Raw genomic sequence first — 20987 nt, 5'->3', positions numbered from 1 at the left:
CAGATATTGGTTGCACATGAGCCTTCTGATGGAGATGCCTGGCACCCAACATCCTGTGTGACAGTGCTCTGCAGTGGTAAGGTAACAATGTCAACTCATGGTGCTTCAAGTAGAGAGTGGTACCTACCTGACAGAGCATAGCAAGTCATTCATCTTCCTACAGCATTGAAGCCAGTTTATCTTCAACCATCCATGTGCATTGATCACCAAAGTGTGGAGCTGCCTTTTACCTGGCCTCTGACATATCCAAGGCTTTGTGGGGGTGGTGAGCGGAGGTTGAGTGATGCTCTTGGGTTGCAGAGAAGTGCTGTCCAGGTGCCTTTTAGATATGACACCTGAAAGACCTCCATGGTACTACAACATCCTGCCAAGCCTACAAAATGTGGCGTTTTACTGATAAATGGATATGTTTTAAGCTGAAATGAATGTAACTGCACACGAAGTGACAACATGCTCCCAAGCAGAAGTACTTTAAGTCCATATCCACACGTAGTCTCAAAAAACAAGATTCTGCCCAGTCTCTCCTCCTCCAATCATTAAAATCAACTGTGTATTTGCAGCATGATGGTTAATATTCATAGCCTTCAGTACAGCACTATTGAGTCTTATGGCTGTGATACAGGTATTATCAGACATGACAATATTAAATAGCGGTTGTCTCCCGTACCCAGAATGATTTTTCATGTTCTCAACCTGGGCGGTAACGGGTAACAAATGACCACCTAATTTTCCTTCAATTTCCAAATTAGGAAGATTCTATAAATGCCACGAAATTCTTTTCTACCAGATTATTATCATATAAAGGCAAAACAAAACTACATGATACAAAAAACAGAAATTGCTGGAAAAGCTCAGCAGGTCTGGCAGCATCTGCAGAGAGAAACCAGAGTTAACGTTAACTCTGTTCTGAGGAAGGGTCAGTGGACCGGAAACGTTAACTCTGATTTCTCTCTGCAGATGCTACCAGACCTGCTGAGCTTCTCCAGCAATTTCTGCTTTTGTTTTGGATTTCTAGCATCTGCAGTTCTTTCAGTTCCTACCTGAAGGATTCGGAAGCAGTCTTTCTTGAATGCTTCAGTCTGTTGTAAGAATACAGTGAATAACCCTTTGGTTGACCTAAAGTATTTGCACCTCCAGTTTTATCCACTCTCTTACTTCTAAGAAAACAAAAGGATGTTAAACATGGCAACACATCAATTGCTGCTGTCTTTATAGCAATATATTTTACGATAATAAAGATGTGACAGGAAATCGATGCTGGTATCTTTATAGCAAGATTAAACAAAGATTCCACTGCTGAGTCAGATAATGTAAAACCATGCTGGGTTTGCTTGTTCCATGGCCATCTTTTTAAGAATGCAACCAAATTCTTTTTGAAACCAGCAGACAGGATGTTATCTACTGCTGTGACAATCAAGCCCATAGAGGACAGAGAGAGACACCATGACGCCTTTAGCTGTCTCCATTTTATTTTATAGTGTTTGCTGAGGGAGCTCTGCCCTGTTTAAGGTTGGTCTCTGGGGTTTGGAAAGCATAAAGTTGCTGAGGGAATAGATAACAAAGGACTCCTCCTTCAGACGAAAGATTTCAACATTTTTACAACTACGCTATGTCTTACAAGTAAAAAGGTTGGCCCTTATTTACCCACCATCATGAACATTTAAAGAATACCCCAAAAAAATGAAAAGAAAGAATATAAGAGTTGCTACGCAACAAAATGTACCCATATCAGTAGGTTTGACCTTTTCATTACATATTCAGGTTTAGGCCAGAAGTAATTTGAATCTTGCATCTCACACAAATAATAACCATGCCAAAACATGCCTCTTCATTATCGCCTTCTCTCCCTCTCTCTTCAAAATTAAGGAGGCATTATTATTCTGGGATTATGATGAGTATGAGCCAAGAAATTTTAATGTAGTGGAATGCCAAGCCCCTACATTAAAATGTACTTTAGTTGAACTTGGAGAAATGAATAATTAGACAAAGGCAGATAAGCCTGAAAAGTGTGTTTGTGTGTGTGTGTGTGAGTGATCATGGGTGGCTTTTATTGCCTCCAAAATGCAAAAGGATAAACAATTTTGGGAGATTCAGTTGTGAAAGAATAGAACAGTAAGGAACAGCGAATCCAGCATTATTATACATGCCTTATCTGTTCATACACAATTTCTTGGTTGCCTAGCAAGTCAAAGATCTCTGAAACCTGGAGCTTGCAGAATGACAGTCTGCCTGAGGGAATCGAACATGTGTTCTGCAGACTACAGCCAAAAAGCCCATAGTCTTCATCTTGTAATAACTTTGAAATATTATTTTGTCAATGGTTTCATTATTCCAAATATTTGACTCACGCACTCCATACTTTTGATGTGAATATTTCACTTTTGTACGGGGAGCTAACTTTATAAATCAGTTCTGAGAAAAATTTGCTTGAAAAATTTAATTATTAATTGGAATGTCATTACAGGATAATAAATCGTTCAACGTGGAAATAACTCAAATTGACCACGGCTACTTAACTGCTGCAGAACTACTAAAGAATCACCTTAAAGCAACTGGTGGGGAAAAGACCATATTCTCGAGGGGTCAATTGATCAATAATTAATTGACAGCTCTCTCATCATAAATTGTTATCAAGCTCCTACCTCACTATTTGAACACTGAGATGCCTTGACACATTTTTAATCAGAATGACAGTGAAATTACATGATCAGATTACAGTCAATACAGTTAACTTGCAAAAGAAGTCATCAGAACATTCCCACATGAACTGTACTGTTCTGATTGACTTAGATAAACTTTTTAAATGAGAGGATCTTCATACTTTTTTTTGCGTTCTTACTCTTCTGAAAGCATTGACTCTAACTGAGTATAGTCACCCTCCAACAACTTCACTCAAGTGGCCATTCCTCATTTGTACACTTCAACAGTGACAACTTGTTTAACCACAATTGACAGTACAGCTAGTGAAAATGCTCTTACACAATGGGGAATACCAGTGCACTCTCCAGTAGGGGTTACAAGTAATTGGAAACTCAGTGAATATAAACTGTGTTATTGAGGAGGAAGATGAGAGAGAGAATAAAAAACATCTAGTGGGTTGTTGGGTCTGGAATTCACGAGCTTAAAAGGGAAGTAGAGGCTCATTCAAAAGCTATCTGGCTATATACGTCAAGTACCATAACCTACAGGGCTACAGCCCAAATGCTGGAAACATTGATCAGGCTGGGTGGCTCATGTTTCAGCTGGCCCAGACACGGTGGGTCAAGGGGCCTATTACGGTGCTGTGAACATTATTTGATTCTAAGGAGGGTGCCAATAAAATTGGAAGAAGATGCCAAATCCAGGATTGTACCGAACAATGGGGAAGAATGCAGGAACTCACTGCAGGGCATGACTAGGTGAACAGAGTGGGCAAATAGGTGGCAGATGGATTGCAATGCAGAGCCATATGCAACAGTCGTTTTTGGAAGAAAGCACAATGGAAAGAGGTTGAGCCTTTGCTGAGCACAGGAATAGAGAAATCTACTGTGTCATATAAATGGATCTTTAAAGACTGAAAAAAAAACACAGCAGCAGTTTTTGATTCAGAAACAGACATAAGACAATGATCTTGAATTTGTACTACACTGAATAGGCTATGGATGTTGCACCAGCTCTGAGCTGGTGACAACACTTGTATCTTTTTTTTAGAGAATTCAGGCTTTAAAGGATTCATCTTTTGGTGACATGAAATCAAAACGCCTTCTCAAAAAATCATCACATCTTCACATTTGTTTTGTAACTCTATCTAGTGCCCCTCTAATATTGAGTCATTTCCCCATTAGAAAAGATCTATTATTCTGCCTAAACCGCTTGAATTTGTATCACTGATATCTCTGGTCTTACTATATCTCTCCTCTCTGGGTCATTATCCACCCACATTCAAGTCCAGTTGCAAACTAACTTATTTCTATCACTAACTATCTTGTTTTGAGAGAATAACAATCCATATCTAATAAGTGACCAAGTTATTGCAAAGCGAAATATTAAATGGCCAGGTAGAATTGGAAAATAAAGCGAAAAAAAAAGCATAGGTTCACAGTTGGATTAAAAGAAAAAAAAACATATAGGAACTGCAAGCTCACAAAATAAAATGCATAATCTCATAGACTGAAAGTTAACATCAAAGATCAAGAAAATTATCTAAACTCAACTTTCTTAGGAGTGCGTAGGGAGTCAAATCAAGTTTTGGATTAAATCTGATTCAAATATAAGCATGAAGTTAAACATTACACTCTAACCCTCAATGATGCTGCAATGTGAACACTTTCAACAGTATTTTTTTTCGTAACAGGAGCTGCCAAACCTCTCAATGCTGGATCCTAATTTATGTTTTCATTTAGCAATGAGGCCTAAACAAGGCAACAGGCGGTCATTCTGAAATACCAACTCTATAATTGGGAAAGGTCTTATTGACAGTGCAGATAATGTCTGGGGCCAATGATTCCATTATTTCTCTCTGTTAAAAACTGGGAGGGTATTATAACTTCTTTTTCAGGTCATTGACAGAGCAGACAAATTTCTTTTTTTGCACTTTTCAACTACTACCCAAAATACTAAATTCTAACTGATAAATCTTATCAGGGTAAAGCCCATGTAGTGGTATGAATCACACACTGTTAAACTACTTTGCAAGACAAATACTCTGACATACAAAAGACACTGGGAGGAGTGGTTTGGCAGACATAATACGGCAAAATGAGCACGCCTGGCCTTTTGCTTAAAGAATTTCCTCTTTTTAAGGTAATACGTGTACTAAGTATATAATTTTGCTGTAAAATTTGATGAAACGCTCCCCCAGTTCTACTTCCGTTCAGCTACTAAACAGCAGTCACTGTGAGCACCACATTAACCTGGAATGCAGGGAGGGAACAGCAGGACTACTCAGAGGTCAGCAAACCAGGAAAGACAGATTTCCTGAAAGTCCTGCCTGAATTTCATGGCAGGATCTGATTAGCAGTTTTTAAAATCGTCATTTCCCTGTTACAGTCGGGAAGGCAAGGTTAGTGGAAATAAGGCACTTGTCTACTAAATCTAGCAACGTTCTTTTCTCTTTGGCTGCTGGATTTTCCGAGAATCAGAAAGAGCTGCCGGTTTTGGCTAAATTAAAAACGTCATTGCAACGTTTAAATTGCCAACCCACCTCTTGGGCCTGTTGCCCATTCTCAGTCCTGTCTCCAATTAAACCAGAAGTGGGTGAGTGGGAGGTAGATTGGGGCCAGGGTTCAGATTTTTGAACATCATAACATCCCATCCAATCTAAACCTGCCCAGTTTTGGGAATTAAACCTCCTTCCAGAAGCTGATAGCATAGAATTGCAATGTGAAGTCTAGAGCTACAATCAGTACAGTGAAGGATCAGCCATTTAGTACTGAGATGAGATTACATGTATTCACATTAAATAACTGAGAATTTATGTAATTCTCTATCCCAGAGAAGTGTGGGTGACCAGTTATAAAGTATATTGAGTATGAACTGCTTGAATGTTGGCAATGTTACAAGATCCAGATGCTTGGCCAAATGCATCAGACACAATCTCACCACAGCGACTGGGGGCAAGTTAAATTCAAATAAATCCAGAATTAAAAAGCTAGCCGCAGTCATGGCGAACATGAAAATAACAAATTGCCACAACATTTGCTTCATCTGAAGTCGTACCAGGCACACTTAAATCGCTGACCTATGGAAGCTACAACAGGCCTGCTAAATAAAGGAAACATAATGCTCCTGAGCCAAGTGATTCTACAACCATTTATGCTTTACTGTCATGCACATTAAGTAGTGAATGGTGGAGACAGCTAAACAACTTTTTTTGTGGTGGTTCCCAGTCCATCTCTTTCAAAAGGCAAGGCTGAAGTGTATCTAACCAGCTTAATCCAATCAAGTGGATGATCCATCTCAACCTCATCCAGAAATATCCAGCATGACAGTCTTCAGTCAAATTGATTAACTCATGAGGAAACAAAGGAACAGTTATTGGCGCTGGACACAGCAAAGGCTGAGAGTCTTGATAACATCCTGGCTCTAAAGTTAAAACCGTATGCTCCAGAACTAGTCTACCGTATAAGTCAAATTGTTCCAGTACTACTAGAACACTAGCATGCCCTCAACAACATGGAAATTTGCCCAGATTAGTCCTGTCTACAAAAATCGGAAAGAATCCAGTCCAGGCCACTGCCATTAGTTTACCCTCAATCACCAGCAAAATTATGAAAGGCATCACCAACAATGCTATCACATGTTTACAAAAATCTTGCTTTGGTTCCAGCAAGACAAGTCACCTTCAAATCTTAATAGTGCCTTGATCCAAAGTCGTATCAAAAATGCTGAATTCAGGAGATGATAATTTTCTTTTAAATTGATTCACTGGGTGAGATCATCTCTGGCTAGGCCAACATTTATTGTCCATCCCTAATAGCCCAGAGGGCAGTTAAGAGTCAAGCACATTGCTGTGGATCTGGAGTGACACGTAGGCCAGATCAGATAAGGATGGAGATTGTTTGCCTAAAGGACATGAGTGTACCAGATGGGTTTTTCCTGACAATCAGCAATGGTTCTATGGTCATCGTTAGAAGTTTTACCTGCACATCCACTAATATCATTTATTGTATCCGTTGCTCCCGATGCGGTCTCCTCTACATTGGGGAGACTGGGTACCTCCTAGCAGAGCGCTTTCAGAAACATCTCTGGGACACCTGCACCAATCAACCACACCGCCCCATGGCCCAACATTTCAACTCCCCCTCCCACTCTGCCGAGGACATGGAGGTCCTGGGCCTCCTTCACCGCTGCTCCCTCACCACCAGACACCTGGAGAAAGAACACCTCATTTTCCGCCTCAGAACACTTCAACCCCAGGGCATCAATGTGGACTTCAATATTTCCTCATTTCCCCTTCCCCCACCTCACCCTAGTTCCAAACTTCCAGCTCAGCACTGTTCCCATGACTTGTCCGGACTTGTCCTACCTGCCTACCTCCTTTTCCACCTATCCTCCCTGACCTATCACCTTCATCCCCTCCCCCACTCACCTATTGTACTCTATGCTACTTTCTCCCCACCCCCACCCTCCTCTAGCTTATCTCTCCACGCTTAAGGCTCTCTGCTTTTATTCCTGATGAAGGGCTTTTGCCCGAATCGTTGATTTCGCTACTCCTTGGATGCTGCCTGAACTGCTGTGCTCTTCCAGCACCAGTAATCCAGAATCTGGTTTCCAGCATCTGCAGTAATTGTTTTTACCTCTTATTTCCAGATGCCTATTGAATTCAAATTGCACCATCTGTCATGGTGGGGTTTGAACCTGGGTCCCCAGAGCATTACCTGGGTCTCAGTATTATAGCTGGACTATTAATCCAATGAGGCCATCACCTCCCCTGAGATGAGTGCATCCACCCTTGACATCGAGCCAAAAGCGTTTAGCACACTTACCTTCATCACTTAGTCCGTTGAGTATAGGAGTTGGAAAGTTATGTTGAGGTTGTACTGGACACTCATGAAAACTCTTCTGGAATTCTGTGCACAGTTCTGGTCGCCCAGGTATAGACAAGATATGAAGCCTGACAAAGTTCAGAAGAGATTTACTAGGTTGTTGCCAGGTATGGAAGGTTTGAGTTATAAAGAAAGTCTGGATAGACTGGGTGGTTGAAAGGCGACCTTATAGAAGTTTACAAAATCATGAGAGGTAGAGTTAATAGTAGTTGTCATTTCCCTAGGATGGGGAACGTCAAGACTAGAGGTTACATTTTAAAGTGAGAGGAGAGAGATTTAAAAAAGACATGAGGGGCAAAATTTTTAAACAGAGGGTGGCTCGCGTGTGGAATAAGCTTCCTGAGGGAGTGATGGTTGGACCGAACGGTCTACTTCCATGCTGTATAACTCTATTGTATCAAGGAGCCAGAATAAAACAGAAGTCAATGAGAATCAGAAGGTCTACACTAGTTGGGAAATTATAACCGGCACAAAGGAAGATAGTTGTGCCTGCTGGAGACTAATCATCTCAGCATTACAACCTCATCATCACATTCTTAACAGTAATTTGGTAAAGGCAGGAAATGATGGCCTTCCCAGCAATGTGGTGAATGAATTAAAAAATAAAGAGATCTATAGAATTTTGGTAGCTAATGGAATTAAGTGATAATGGAGATAATTCAGGAAGGTAGAATGGAGGTTAAATGATCACCACAACTCTTTTTAATATAATAGCCTGTTCCAGGGCCTTTATTTGTTTTTGTTAAAAATGGAGGGATAAGAGCTTTTTGCAGTCTGGAGGTTAAGTTTCCAATCCTGGTGGTCTCAGCTGGTCAGTTGTTGAGAAAGGAGACAAAACAACTCTCCCTTTCACGTCTCACCCCATGCTCTTCTTCCACGTACATCTCCTTAGACCAGATAACAAACTGCAAGAGAACCTAACAGTATATTACCCATCTGCTCACTTTAGAATACCTCAAGGGCCATAGACACTGAGGAAATACACAGCCATAGCATCTAGTTGTCAGATATAGGACCATATAGGAACACAAGTAAGCCATTCAGTCTCTCGAGTCTGCTCTACAACTCAATAAAAACATGGCTGATCCAACATATCTCATGACCACTTTCCTGCCATTTCCCCAAAACCTTTGATTCCCTTACTGATCAATGATCTATCCATCTCAGCCTTAAAAAGGACAAGCTCTCTGCCCCCACAGCTTCCTGTGGCAAGAACTTCTAAAGATTCACAACTCAGAGGAAAGATTCCTCCTCATCTCAGTCTTAAATTGTTTTAATATAAGAAGGCGTGCGTGCGTGCATGCACACACAAGAGAAATAACTGACTACACGGAAAGAAATATGACTGATAAAACAAATAAAAACTGGAAAATGTTTGTCCCTTCTGAAAACTGGGCAAAACTCAGTTCAAGCTTTTGTGGCTCAAAATTTGTCTGGGTCAATTTTTGTGATTTATTTACACAAGATTCATGCTTACACATCATTTCCATTATTATAATATTCAGACAGGCACATCTTGGACTACTGGCTACAGGGGCCTTGCAGCACGAGAGGCTGGCACGTGTGAAGTGAAGCTTCCAGTTGTTAAATGATATTCAGCACTCTTAGAGCAGCTACACCCATTAGAAGAAAGCTGCTGCTGACTGCCTGAAAGCAAATTGGCTGCAAGTGGGGCTAATGGCCTTGAAGATGAAGTAACACAGGAGGAGAGAGGTCATTGTTTGATGGAGAGTCAGAAGGCCCTCAAAGTACATGCTCAGAGGTAAAAATGGGAAGGTGGTCTTAGACCCTAATATTTTGATTACAAATTCCTGAATGGCCAGTGTGGCCTTACCTCATTGTGACAATTGCATTTTGATTGATATAAATGTAATCTAATAGAGATTGTTCCCTAAGTTGGTTCTACTGATTTCAGCCAGGGTACTACACTATAAAATAGGTCATAGACACTCGCCAAACATTTTCAAGACCACACCGTGGTTGTCATTGATTTTATTTACTTTAGCGTTTGCCTCTGATAATCACTACAAACATGACAAACCTGGGTTACCAGAAGCTGCCAGCCTTCTGGGTTCTAAAGTCCTCCAGTCAAACACCTGCTCTTCAGGGGATCCAGTGGTGATAGGCAATTCAGTTTACCTTCTTGCCATAGACTGGGGTGTTGTGGGTAGATGGAGATTCAGAAGCAATGGTAGAGGCTGGCCTTTAGAGGCCGCCACCCAACTACCCAACAGGAACATCACCAAGTTTTCTGAGCTGGGAATCAAGCCACCTTTCTCATCCAGGAGATAGGTGATCAGGGACGTAGCAAGTTGAGGTCCTTAAGTGGCCATTAGCTGGTCATTTAAGAGCATTAATTCCTGATGAATTTGAGGAAGTTCCCAATGGACCTTTTCATGCAGCACTTAATTGCTGAGGTAGTAAGTTTCTCTCTGGGGCCACTGTCCCCAACATTTCCCCTTCTTGTCACCTCCTGGAAGAGGAAAAATTCCAACTCTTTTTTTTTCCATTTCACTTGCAGTCTTATTTAAGAGTTGCAAATCGCAGGTTGCGATATAAGAAATTGTTCCATTTCAGAGCAGTGCTGGTCTTGATACTCTCTGGTTCTATTGCAAGCAATTAGTAAAAATGTAAAGAAGGAACATATGGCATCCTCCCTATGGACCACAACAATTGCTTTCAGCTTAATGTTCAGAAAGAACTACAATGACGAAATAATCTTCTGCTGTTTCTCAGATCGAACTCTCTATACAGATCAAAATACTATGTTAAAAAGTATTCCACTCCTTCCTTCTCTAGATAATTAGTACCTTCATTCTGGTCTCTAAATCATATCCAATTAAAACAACTGTAAACAGATAAACTCATATTTGGTACGATGCTCTTTCTTTGCTAACAAAAATCTCCTTCAGTCATATATAGTAACTACACTACACTTTCCCATCTCTGCTCTTATCTGTTAAGTTTCACATTGGTATTTGTTGGGTTTTACTGTACATAAATTGCCTGCCACATTTCCCAACATTACAACAATGAGTGCACTTCAATAGTACTTAATGGACTGCAAAGTCCTTGGAGATGCCCCAAGGTTGTGAAATGCAGCATAAAAATGTAAAATTGTACCTATCCGTAAGAAACAGTCTGATAATAAAGTTTGACAATGATACATTCTGATGATAAAGTCAGGAAACAGTGTTAAAACATTTACTGTATTTGGTCTCCTCAATACAAAAGGTTGGACACTATTTTTTCTGAGTGTGACGGTAAAACTTTTATAATTTAAATCAAATTTGATGCTAAAACTGCCCTTATTACTTACTTTCAAAAACTATGTTTTAAAGAGTGGAACAACAACCGAACGTAATGCTGAGTTCAATGTCAAATTTAAAGACATCTGCATGGAAGCATTTCAGCCTTTCCTGGATCATCACCAAGAGCTTTAGAAGTGCAATACTTCTGACCTCTGCAGCTTGACGGTTTTCCAACCGATTAGGACATATACGTGAGTAAACGAAAACAGCTGTGCTGTGAAGGTAGAGATAAATTTATCATTTACATCTCTAGTCCTTTCAAATATCTTTGTAAAATGTTACTGTAAAACGTGGTAACAAGGTAAGTCATCATACAAGTGTCTTATTTACAAGGATAAACCACTTGCCAGTCATTACCGTCTCCCAACAGTGTTTAATCATAAAAATGTAACTGTTTTTGCGCTTTAAATTGCTAACACATTGTAATGTGTAGTTGCTGTGGTAGCTCTGTCTGTGGAAGGACACTCAAGAGTCACCTTCTGGTTTAATGATGTGATGGATAAGCAGAAGCACACAAGTACAGAAAAGTCACAACAGACAACTAAACAATGCTTAAAGAAAGCAAATCAACAATTCCTACAAATATGAAACATATGAGTTTGTTTCAATACACCATCCTATCCAAAACGTTTGCAATGTTACTGACAAACCACTGACATTTTATTATCTTTTCAGTCCTGATCCTCAAATTGATTAAAATATTTCAATTAACATATTAAATATGGTGAGTGGCTGCAACACTCAAACAGAACTGTCCCCCTAGACTGTATGAGGATGCACAGAATGCACTATGGAGTACCCCATTATTGTGACCACTTGCTGCAGTTTCCCTCTCCCCTCCCAAAACAGTTGTAAATGCCAGTTTTATCCTTCTCAATTACAATTTAAAAAAATTCAAGTTACCTCAGAATTTCTCTGAAAGACCACTTAACCAGACAATGAAAGCCTCCACTGTCTTAGAAGGCAGACTTTGGTCAAAAGAGGCTTAAGCAGCTGCTCCATAAACCAAACAAAGCCATAAGTGAATCTTTCCTTCAGTAAAATCATGTGTAAACAATTTAGATTTTCCCTCATATGCCAGTCCTGATGTTTCCAATATCTCTTCACCACTTCCAAACTGAAGAGCAATAAAGTCCCCAAATGAGTGATGTATCCCATTCTCCAATCTGCTGAGATTTTAATTGGTGATAAATGTATGACCCTAACGTCTGAAAGAGATTTATTTCACCCAAACTGATGGGTTAGCATGAAGACCATTTAGAACTGGGTCCTTACTTGATTAGTCTAGGCAACCACATGTCATCTGGGAAAAATAATTCTCTTGCTGTCAGCATTTCCACTTTCCTCACAAAAACTACCAATTCTGACCTCCTCTCCCTTCATGGAATACTTAACCCTAAAGCTCACCCCAGTTTCTTTTCCACTGCACTGAGAAGCAATTCAAATGCAATCCTTCCCTTCCATCCAGATGAAAAGCACTTCACGTCCCTAAACCATTCATCCTCCTCAAGCACAACAGTACCCTCTCCATGGAGCTGGATAAATGTCTTATCGCAGTGTCACTTCACAAATCCAATGTGAAAGAGACTAACATTAGCCTACTGTGTCTGCTATTCCACATTCTCCACCCTTCTACCCTCCAGTAGTAGTTTCTCCTGACACTCTGTCTAGCCCTTTACTAACATCTTCTGAACTGAATGTTACAGATAGTCTTGGTTCCCTGCGTGAATTGCCATCAAGAGTCAGCGCAGACCACACATTTGCAATGGTACTAGACCAACCTGATTTTTAATGGAGATTCATCATTATGATGTGGTTTTGTATTATAGACACTAATCAAATGGAGATTAGTTCTATTTAATGAATCAGAAAAGAATTTCCATAAACCTGTTGTTACATGTACCTGGGTATCAATGGTGAGAAGAAACAATAGTGTATAAACATTATGAATCAATGGGAAAGTTTTAACCTGAAGGTTGGGTGGGTTGAGGAATTTTAAAACAAAACTAAATCCTCAAATTGAATCCTTACCAGCCCACTTCCACTTTCAGGAGGTAGGCTGGTCATGTCACTATTTAAGGAGGTTATCCTACCTCCATTTTAATTAGATTTTTAATTTCGACACATGGAGGCCAGGATCCTGGCTAGACACGAGGTAAATTCCTTCACTGAACTGCATTGTTATCGGGTCAGGAGAAGGAGGAATGTTTCCCCAAGGCCGAACAAACTTACAATTGGGTGACTCCCTAGCCCAAAACTCCCCCACCCGTTGTAAATACTCCCAATAACATCAAGCTTACCCAATATGTGCCCTCCTGTGGCTTTCCAGGTCAACAGACAATCAGCCTTTCAATCTAATTGACTGGCTGTTGGAAAGAATTCCTGATGTTAGCATTGAAAAGACATCCTGCAGCACAACGAGGGGACCTTCACGTCCAGATTTCTATCCGACAAACCTTCCAGCCAGTCTCTTCCAGTCCCTGAATGAATACTGGGGCCAGTATGTCACAACAACCATTTAAATCAGAGCACATATTAATGCCATTGCTGCTTACATGACTTGGGAACTGTAACAGTTCACACCAATACGGTAATTTTCTTTTTGAGCATATTATCATACCATCCATTCACCGTACAATTTGAAAATTGGAAACATCACAAAGAGAAAACATATGCAGTGCATGCTAAGGTGATGCTAAAGCTTGTAAATTTAAATAAAAGCAATTGATTTGACTTAAAGAATTAAAGTAAAGATTTAAAGATTTGGTTTGAAGTTTACCCAAAAAGTAAGTACAGAAATATTTTTTGTAATTTACACATGATGACAAATTGGTGGACTAACTGAAGGGTATACGTAGTTTTGCCTGTGGGCGTTACAGTAAAATGGGTGATATGATTCAGTTGGCTCTCTCTTCCTAGTTTTCAGTAGAAACACGTATCTCGGAAAACACACTGGTGAGAAGTTAAAAGTTTGTAAAGATCAGAAACCTACCTCAAAACAAACACCAATGCCTCATCGTAAGGGAGGTGGGAAGGTGGGCAAGTGCTCAGCAACTCCAAGGAAGCAGGTGTTCTGTTTTAAATTATGAGGCTGCAAGTTTTGTCGTTAGCCCTAATTTTATTTTGATTTATCTGCAATCGGTATGGTTTGAGGAGACTTCTGAGATTCAAAAGCTGCAGCCAAAAACTGTGGGATTGAGGAGGTGAGTACACTTACAGCTATTCTCTAGGTTCAGTGTGCCTGACCTGGCAACTCCTTAGCTCGGATATCCCGGCTGTCTACCCTTGTCCATCAGACCTGCATACTTCACTAAAGTCAGCAATACCTCAAACTTGTGATTCCACAGGTCGGGACAAAGCCGCTAACCCCCACCCTCCCCGTCCCATGGTGCATTGGCCTCCAATCCTCCGCGTTCATTAAGGCCTCTAACCCGACTCAATCACCCTGGAACGTTAAACTAACACTCTGGGGTCACTCCCCCTCCCACCAACCATCAGCACACGAATCGCCACCTCTGCCACCACCACACCCCCCCCCCCCTCCAAAACATTACACCTCTGACACTCACAGCATCTCCTGGACCGTATCTACAACCTCTGCCTATGTACTCCCAGCAAAGCCCATGAAAAGAAAACAATCGATGATGTGCCATGCGCACGTTGGAGTTGAAACTCCACAGTCTGTGTGGGGAGGGATTTCCACATTCTGGATTCCACATGCCTTCTGGCTCTCTCCAACTTCCAGCAGCTCAGATTAATCTAAAATCAGAGTCTTTGTTTACAGTGTCAGTGGAGGAGTACAGCAAATCTGGAAGGATGAATGTGTGGGGCAATATGCCCAATTTGCTGATGGCATTAGCAGGCCTCTGATCACACCATAATCTGTCAGTACCTGGGTAAAAAAAATCTTTCAATAAAAAGTATAGGCTTGAAAACTTTACTAAAATAAGGAAGAACTAGCAACATTTTGGAAGCTTCCAATTTAAGAGGAGAAGCAGTGATAGGATTCCACAGAAACACCCCGTGACATTGCGCCAGCCGGAAGAGCAAAATCATTTTTAAGCATTATTTCCCCTTTCGGCAACAAAGGTCTGTCCCAATCAATGCAGAACTGCAGCCCATCAGTTTGACAAGGCAACAAGCCAGATTTACTGTGCAAATTTTATCCAATTCATACTTTGTTACGAGGCCAGATAATTCTTCCTACTCTCTACGCTAGTGGCAGTAAACAAAATTTTTTTTTAGACAAGAAACAAGCATCTTCCTGTTCGAGAGAAAATTGTATGCTTTCAGTTACAACAGGATTTGAATGTGAACTAAATGAAACTTCCAAGCATGTCTGTACTCGCTTTGCTCTCTTATTTTGACTGAATGCAACCTTCAGCCTGTCAACCTAATGCAGCTTCTGTCGTATTCGAATAAGTGAAGCTTAGTGACAGATTGGTATGATTCACTAGTGAGGTTGGCTTTTTATTTTCAGGCACACAGTAACTGGATCAAGGCTGCTGCTACTTGAAGGCAAGTTTGGCCTGATTTTCAACATCTGTTTTCCTCCGGGCAAATTTAGCTGATTGCAATGGTTGAGCTTCCAATACAATACTGGCCATTGTATTCCCTCTACCTGTACAAAATGTGGACTGAACAACTGCTGCTGACAAACGTTGTGATCTAAGTACTTGTCTGGGAAATATGCACCACAACCAAAAACAGTGAGGGTTCCATGGAGTATGGGGAATCTGAGAGTTCTCCTCCTCCCCATCCCACCACACATACATGCCGAACATTTAATCTCATCTTTGCAGTCATGTTGGTTGATGTGAAAAATGTGCATCGATGCAGTGGGAGAGATGGCAGGAAAGAGAATAACCAACTATTGACACTCCCTCATAATAACTGTTACACTCCATTTTTAATCTTTGCTACAGGAAGGTTATTTAACAGGAAGCTCAGAAAGAAACAGAGGAAGAAAACTTTTAAAAATCCCTTTAATAGAGTGTGTTTCACTCTCAGCAGGAACAAAAACATGTGCACAAAGTTGATATAACATGACATTTTATAAATACCTTTGCACTGGTTCGTGTTTTTGTCTAGGATGGCCTTTGTCGATACTATCTTTCCATATCTGAAAAAGATAAACATGAAAAGCTCAATTTTGCTTGCATTCACTTTAATTCTGGGGTGTTACAAGTTACATGTGAGATATTGTTTAAGACAGTCCAGATATAACAACTTGCATTTATATTCACACAACACCAGGTTATAGTCCAACAGGTTTAATTGGAAGCACACTAGCTTTCGGAGCGACGCTCCTTCATCAGGTGATTGTCCGAAAGCTAGTGTGCTTCCAATTAAACCTGTTGGACTATAACCTGGTGTTGTGTGATTTTTAACTTTGTACACCCCAGTCCAACACCGGCATCTCCGAATCATGCATTTATATTGTGCTGTTCATATGCTACCATTCCACTGAAGTACAAGTTTAAGCCAGAGGAAGAGATATTAAGAGAGGTTGGCTGACAGATGTGTTCTATTTTAAAAAGTAATTTAACGAATTAATCACAAAGTGTGGGACCTCAGTGGCTGAAAGTAGCATCATGAATGCCGTACAGAGATGTCTAGAAGCACGGGGGAGAACAAAATGCCAGAGGTATATTAATGGAGAATTGAGTAGGGAGACTTATAGAATTGTAGAACCCGTACAATGTGGAAGCAGGCCATTTGGCCCATCTAATCTACACTGACCCTCCGAAGACCATCCCACCCAGACCCATCCCCCTACTGTATCCGCGTAACCCTGCATTTCCCAAGGCTAATTCACCTAACCTACACATCCTTGGACACTATGGGCAATTTAGCAGGACCAATCCACCTCACTTGCACCTCTATGAACATCTGTAGTGCTGGCATCAAGACAGTTCAGCAGTGAGCTAATGACAAAGCTGGATTTAGTGCTGGATAGGACATAGGCAATGCAATTTTGGAAGAACTGTATTTTCTCAAGGCTGGAGAATAGGAAGATGGTCAGTTGATCACAGTCAGATCTGGAGAGGATAAATACAATGCTCAACTCTTGGCTGCAGACTTCTCATCTCAATCCCAATACAGTTAACATTCTGGTTGTGGGAAAAATAAATAGGGAGTTGTCACCTTCCAGGATGGAATGAGACTAATAGATGGGTTTGGTGCTGACAAACAAGGCTTGGTCAAACATGGCATAGTTCTGTCAGAGCTGCTTCCAGGGTTGTTAACTGACATCATTTCCAGTGCCTGAAAATAAAATGATCCCTCCCTTCCTAGGTTGCCTGGCACCAGAATAGATTCTGTGTCTGGAAATCTGTGGCTCCACAATCCTGCATTATCAAGTTTTCAAACTCTGCTGCTGGATCATAATTTGAAAATAAGTGAGACAGAATGACAGACTGAGATGCGATATTACTTCCTCTCTATGGAGATAGTGTCCATTTCTAAATGTATAAAAAGGCTATCTCTTCCAGTATGTTGTCATGAGAATAAACTGCCGTTAAATAGCTTTTTAATGTGAAAATATGCTAAGAGTTTTCACAGGATACTAAATGATAGAACTGGATGAGAAGAATGAGGAGGGTTAAGCCAAGCAGGCGAGAGTGGTGCAATGGAAATGTACGTACTGAACCCAAATGATATGCAACCTTATAACAATGGCTTTTGTTATATAATGGGAATTCTTGCCAATGAAATCACTGCAGTGAGGAAATCAAAAATATTCAAGGAACCCTTATTGTTTTATAATCTTCAAACACTGACAAGCTATCTTGCTGAAGTTTTGACATCTTTTTCTAAAGGTGTCCTGTTTGCAAAGAAGTAGAAATGTGAAGCATATACCATTAACACCTCAGTAGAACATTGTGCCTTTGATGTGAGATCAAAACATTCCTATCTGCATCTCAAGAAGCAGGTTGTGCTTCTAAGGCCCTGATCCCTCTTGGGATCAAAGATGGTATTAACTAGTTGAAAATATCTATGAACAAAACAGTTTTGCTTTGCACTTATCTGATACTGGCTTTCAAGTGTCATGAATCTTTTTAGAATTATCCCTGTTTTTGGCCCCGCTGAATTCCAGTTCAATGGATTCCAGTTATTGTTCTTCACTGAAACTACTACTATGACACAATGTCTAAACTATGCACTCATCAATGGAGAAACTGGAAATATTTGTCACAACACTATTCTGTACCCACTTCAAATAAATAATGAAACTTGGTGGGAAATCAAGAGACCCCTATCATTGTCAGACAAAATACGTTTGTGATTCATCTCCGAGTACCTCATTAAGTGAAGATGTGACCCGCATTTTCCATGGTACAGAGTGTTCCTTATTTATATACTAAAATGTGGGTATACCAATGGTTCCAGTCACATCTTTCATTAACCTCAAGCTTGAAGCTAAAAATGAATTGCAAATTCTCTCAGGTACTGGGTGGTCAAATATCAACTGATCCTGCATGATCATAACCTTGAAATCTGTGAAAACGCTGTTAATATTTATTATAAGGAGTGAAAAGTAAATTCTTCCATTTTTGCTACAGCCAGGTAAGCTATGCGGCAGAACCATAATAATGTTTCCAATCCAACACAAGTCACCCCTACATGTACACACAACTATAAATGTATTCATGCGCGGACATGACCATGCATATACATAATGCTTGCGCTAATTCATTTTATTTCATTCCTTACCAAAAGTTCATTTTCTTCAACTCAGATTTTGATAGCCAGTTTTAATATAGCTGCTTACTGGATGTTCAAAGTAGTCAAGGCAGACATCAGCTATTGTCTACTCCACCTTTAAATATGAATTTGCCCAACTCTCACTAGAAGCATAAAGACTGGATTCAAATGTAAGCTGCAGAGAATCCAATGATCCTCTTCAATAGCAAATAGAGTCATAGAGATGTACAGCATGGAAACAGACCCTTCGGTCCAACCCATCCATGCCGACCAGATATCCCAACCCAATCTCGTCCCACCTGCCAGCACCCGGCCCATATCCCTCCAAACCCTTCCTATTCATATACATCCAAATGCCTCTTAAATGTTGCAATTGTACCAGCCTCCACCACATCCTCTGGCAGCTCATTCCATACACATACCACCCTCTGCGTGAAAAAGTTGCCCTGTGGGTCTCTTTTATATCTTTCCCCTCTCACCCTAAACCTATACCCTCTAGTTCTGGACTCCCCCACCCCAGGGAAAAGACTTTGTCTATTTACCCTATCCATGCCCCTCATAAATTTGTAAACCTCCATATGGTCACCCCTCAGCCTCCAATGCTCCAGGGAAAACAGCCCCAGCCTGATCAGCCTCTCCCTATAGCTCAGATCCTCCAACTCTGGCAACATCCTTGTAAATCTTTTCTGAACCCTTTCAAGTTTCACAACATCTTTCCGCTAGGAAGGAGACCAGAATTGCACGCATTATTCCAACAGTGGCCTAATTAATGTCCTGTACTGCCGCAACATGACGTCCCGACTCCTGTACTCAATACTCTGACCAATAAAGGAAAGTATACCAAATGTCTTCTTCACTATCCTATCTACCTGTGACTCCACTTTCAAGGAGCTATGAACCTGCACTCCAAGGTCTCTTTGTTCAGCAACACTCCCTGGGACCTTACCATTTAAATATATAAATCCTGCTAAGACTTGCTTTCCCAAAATGCAGCACCTCGCATTTATCTGAATTAAACTCCATCTGCCACTTCTCAGCCCATTGGCCCATCTGGTCAAGATACTGTTGTAATCAGAGATAACCTTCTTCGCTGTCCAAATCATTTATGTAAATGACAAAAAGTAGCGGACCCAGCTCTGATCCTTGTGGCACTCCACTTGTCACAGGCCTCCAGTCTGAAAAACAACCCTCCAACACCACCCTCTGTCTTCTACCTTTGAGCCAGTTCTGTATCCAAATGGCTAGTTTTCCTTGCATTCCGTGAGATCTAACCTTGCTCATCAGTCTCCCATTGGGAACCTTGTCGAATGCCTTACTGAAGTCCATATAGATCGCATCTACTGCTCTGCCCTCATCAATCCTCTTTGTTACTTCCTCAAAAAACTCAATCAAGTTTATGAGACATGATTTCCCACGCAAAAAGCCATGTTGACTATTCCCAATCAGTCCTTGCCTTTCCAAATACATGTACATCCTGTCCCTCAGGATTCCCTCCAACAACTTGCCCACCACCGACATCAGGCTCACTGGTCTATAGTTCCCTAGCTTGCCCTTACCACCCTTCTTAAACAGTGGCACCACGTTTGCCAACTTCCAGTCTTCCGGCACCTCACCTGTGACTATTGAAATACAGTATTACTAACAGCATTAATATCTGTCACTTCCTCCAATCTGCTTCAGATGACATTTAATGAAATGCAGGCACCATCTTGAATAAAGGGCAGAAAGTTCTACAATGAACTACATTTCCAACCAGGCTTAAGCGTGGATACTAGTCAATGTGCTTAAAATATGCACTGGATTTGAAAGGCACAAACATCTGTCTGAGATGCAAGTTTGTGTCAAATTCACAATGTTGCATTGGGCAACATCTTCTGTTTCTGGAGAGAGCATTCCTTGCTACTAAAGCAGGTGAGAGGTTAGGAATTCTGCAGCACTCAGAAAAAAAAAAGGAAACAAAAACAGTAATACTAGGAAACGAATGCACTGGGTACACAGGAATTTAATTTTGAAGGATATGTTTGCGCATTTCGCACATTTTACTGTTTTTTCTTCTGGGTGAGTAACTCCTCCTTATTCCACAAAGCTTGTCCATCATCTTCAAGGCACAACTCAGATGTGTCATGGAATACTCCTCACTTGCCTGAATGGGTGGAGGATACTTTACTATTATGCACTCATGAAGCTTGACACCATCCAGGACAACGCTGCCCCCTTGATTGGCACCCCATCCACCAGCATCCACTCCCCCCACAACCAACGTTCAGTAGCAGCAGTGTATACTTATCTGCAAGATGCAGTGTAGAAGTTCACTAAAACGCCTCAGGCAGCACCTTCCATATCCATGACTATCTGGAAGGTCAAAGGCAGCAGATAAATAGGACCACCCACCACCCACAAGTTCCCCTCCAAACCACTCACCAAGTGATAGTTGGAAATATAT

The 20987-nt window shown here is 40.9% G+C and overlaps 1 protein-coding gene across 7 annotated transcripts in view; it reads right to left on the bottom strand.

The window, feature by feature from the left end:
- rbms3 (RNA binding motif, single stranded interacting protein) overlaps nucleotides 1-20987 on the bottom strand; it is a 1382426-nt gene that overhangs the window by 418803 nt on the left and 942636 nt on the right. For all 7 annotated transcript variants that reach the window (XM_087986936.1, XM_087986930.1, XM_087986932.1 and 4 more), the window contains one exon: nucleotides 15901-15959. In XM_087986936.1, coding sequence (XP_087843062.1) covers nucleotides 15901-15959 — 59 coding nt within the window. The remainder of the gene's footprint in view (nucleotides 1-15900; nucleotides 15960-20987) is intronic.

This window comes from Chiloscyllium plagiosum, unplaced genomic scaffold, assembly GCF_037043375.1.
Source record: "Chiloscyllium plagiosum isolate Xiang-an unplaced genomic scaffold, Cpla_swu_hap1 HiC_scaffold_5, whole genome shotgun sequence".
Taxonomy (NCBI): Eukaryota; Metazoa; Chordata; class Chondrichthyes; order Orectolobiformes; family Hemiscylliidae; genus Chiloscyllium; species Chiloscyllium plagiosum.
This window is presented reverse-complemented; position numbering and strand designations above follow the sequence as displayed.